This window comes from Empidonax traillii, unplaced genomic scaffold (genome assembly GCF_003031625.1).
Source record: "Empidonax traillii isolate 1590-97213 ecotype Southwest subspecies unplaced genomic scaffold, ASM303162v1 scaffold2139:size67343, whole genome shotgun sequence".
Classification (NCBI taxonomy): domain Eukaryota; kingdom Metazoa; phylum Chordata; class Aves; order Passeriformes; family Tyrannidae; genus Empidonax; species Empidonax traillii.
In genome coordinates, this window is record NW_020957332.1 from 63,320 (window position 1) to 66,350 (window position 3,031).

Sequence of the window (3,031 nt, forward strand, 5' to 3'; positions counted from 1 at the left end):
CATGGATCCCCCCTGTGCCCCATCCCCACCTTGTCCCCCAGCCCAGAGCACTGAGTGCCACGGCCAGGCCTGCCTTGGACACCTGCAGGGCTGGGCACTCCAAACCTCCCTGGGCAGCCCCTGCCAAGGCCTGACCACCCTTTCCAGCAACAAATTCCTCCTCCTGGCCAACCTGAGCCTCCCCTGGCATAGCTGGAGGCCGTTCCCTCTCCTCCTGTCCCTGTTCCCTGGGAGCAGAGCTGGCTCCACGCTCCTGTCAGGGACAGTCCCTGTCCTACAGTGACACCCGTACAGTGACACCGAGCCCTGTCCTTCAGTGACACCCAGCCCTGTCCCGTACAGTCACACGCAGCCCCCAGAGCGCGGCTTCTCCCCCACCCGCGCCTTCCACCGGCTGGGACTCGCACCGTTTCCCAGCACGGACAGAACCGCGGGGCAATAACGCCCCTGGGTGCCCTGCAGGCACCCCGGGCTGTCCCTGCCGTCCCCACAGGGCACACCCGCTCCGGGGCTCTCGGTTCCTCACGGCAGCGGCGACCCTGCCGGCTCAGGCGCCCCTGGCTCCCGCCTCGCCCGGGGCACCGCCACCCCCTTCCCCGCGGCGAGGCGGGACCGGGAGGTCGCTCCGTCCCTCCGTCCGTCCCTCCCTCCGGCCCCGGCGGACTCACCGCAGAGCAGGAGCCCGACGAACATCGCGCCCCTGAGGGCGGCGGCCATGGCGGGTCCCGGCGCCTCCCTCAGCAGCGGCGGGGCCGCCGCGCCATTCCTGCGGGAGCGGGGCCGCCCCGAAACCCTTCCGCTTCCCGGCGGGGCGGGGCGGGCCGGGCCGGGCGGGGGTCACCCGGGACACCGGGCGTTCCCTTGGGACACTGGGGCTGCTCCCTCAGGCACCGGGGGGTCCCCCTCACACACCGGGACTGCTCCCTCACACACCGGGGCTGCTCCCTCACACACCGGGACTGCTCCCTCACACACCGGGGCTGCTCCCTCAGGCACCGGGGGTTCCCCCTCACACACCGGAGCTCCCCCTCACACACCGGGGCTGCTCCCTCAGGCACCGGGGGTTCCCCCTCACACACCGGGGCTGCTCCCTCAGACACCGGGGCTGCTCCCTCAGGCACCGGGGCTGCTCCCTCAGGCACCGGGGGGTCCCCCTCACACACCGGGGCTGCCCCAACTCCGCACCCGTGCGGGTCACCCCAGCCTTTCCCGAGCCCCGTTCCCTTGCCCAAGGCTCGTGGCCAGCCCCTGGACGCCGGGCGGGAGCGGGGAGCTGGGGGTTGCTGATACGGCGTGTTATCTGCAGCTCTGAGGCCTGGCAGCGGGGATAGGAGAGGGGAGGTCAGCATGAAGTGGATAAATAAACAAAACATAAACAGACACTGAGTCAAACCTGATGTGGAACGAATTTCCCACTGCAAATGTTTCCCGAGGAGAGCTTTGCCTTCTACCTGCAGGGTCTGGACTACACCAAAGATGCCCACACCACTACATAGAGAACCATGGAGTGGTTTGGGGTGGGAAGGACCTTAAAGATCATTTAATTCTACCCCCTGCCATGGGCAGGGACACCTTCCACCAGCCCAGGTTGATCCAAGCCCCGTCCAACCTGGCCTGGGACACTTCCAGGGATCCAGGGGCAGCCACAGCTTCTCTGGGAACCCTGTGCCAGGGCCTGCCCACCCTCCCTGGGAAGGGTTTTTTCCCAATTTCCCCTCTTTCAGTTTGAACCCATCACTGCTTGTCCTGTCACTGCAGTGCCTGATGAAGAGAACTTCTACCAGAACATCCACCCAGCAAAGGGAAGGGAGGGGCAGTTTTATTATTCAGGGTAAGAAAGGGCTCTTCCTCAAGCTATTACTGAAAATACCAGTTTTCTGTCGGGGTTTAATCCATTTGCCAACCATGGCAGCCAGAAACTGCTTGTGGGCAAAAAAGTAGGACCTAAGAGATCAACACAAAGTGGATTTTTTTCCAGCTATGCAATAGCTAAAACCCCTTACACAAGGAGTTGGGTAGTAACAGGCTAACTCAGATTTTCTAATGCAAGTAGAAGCCACAGAAAAAACTCAGGCAGGAATATGAAAAAAGTCCTATTTATGAAGTGCAAATGTTAAGTAGGACTGTACAGCATGGGAACTTTTAAATGCCATAAAAATATCTTAACGGTATTCAATACTTGCACAAAATTATATAAAAAATGTATTTAATGCCTCGATTCACTCTTTTGTAAGTATTGTAAGTAATATCTGAATATCTGCCCTTCGTTATTTCCCTTCATCTGCTTTCTGTACAAAAATACAGCAAAGCAGGTTTCAGAGAAATCCAGTGACAGAGCTAAAGAAAAAAAAAACCTGAAAAAGTGATCTCGTTGAGAGACCACCCTTCCAGCAGCCCAGGCTGCTCCAAGCCCCATCCAACCTGGCCTTGGACACTTCCAGGGATCCAGGGGCAGCCACAGCTTCTCTGCCCAACCTGTGCCAGGGCCTGCCCACCCTCCCAGCCAGCAATTCCTTCCCAATCTCCCATCTCTCCCTGCCCTCTGGCAGTGGGAAGCCATTCCCTGTGTCCTGTCCCTCTATCCCTTGTCCCCAGTCCCTCTCCAGCTCTCCTGGAGCCCCTTTAGGCCCTGCAAGGGGCTCTCAGGTCTCCTTGGAGCCTCCTCTTCTCCAGCTCTGTCTGTAGGGCAGGTCCACACTCACAGAACGTTGATAAGAAGACAAGATCTGCATGTTTAGTCCAGAAATAAAAGTTGGACAATACTGACGCGTATGCTGTAAAGTATCAGTGGCTCTCCCCTATTCACCTCCTCCTCATGTATCCCGATCCTTGGTCCGTGTCTGACTCGGATGAGTCGCTTTCCTCCTCTGAAGGAAAGTTCTGCCATTCCTGGCAGTCATCAGCACCCGGTGCTTTCTGCACAGTGTCAGCCTCTGCTTCCAGGGCATGGGCACACTGCCAGTGCCCCTCGTGCTGTGGGGCAGGCAGAGCCGCTGCAGGGCTGTCCCCGCGCTCCTCCAGGCTCCCCAGC

General features: G+C 59.8%; 1 protein-coding gene across 1 annotated transcript in view; it reads right to left on the reverse strand.

Annotated features, from left to right (window-relative positions):
* The window catches only part of LOC114071603 (interleukin-10 receptor subunit beta-like), a 12,311-nt gene extending 11,594 nt beyond the window's left edge, over nt 1-717 (reverse strand). The window contains exon 1 of the mRNA XM_027909450.1: nt 527-717. Within this exon, the coding sequence (XP_027765251.1) occupies nt 527-717 (191 nt within the window). The remainder of the gene's footprint in view (nt 1-526) is intronic.
* Nucleotides 718-3,031: the final 2,314 nt, after the last annotated feature.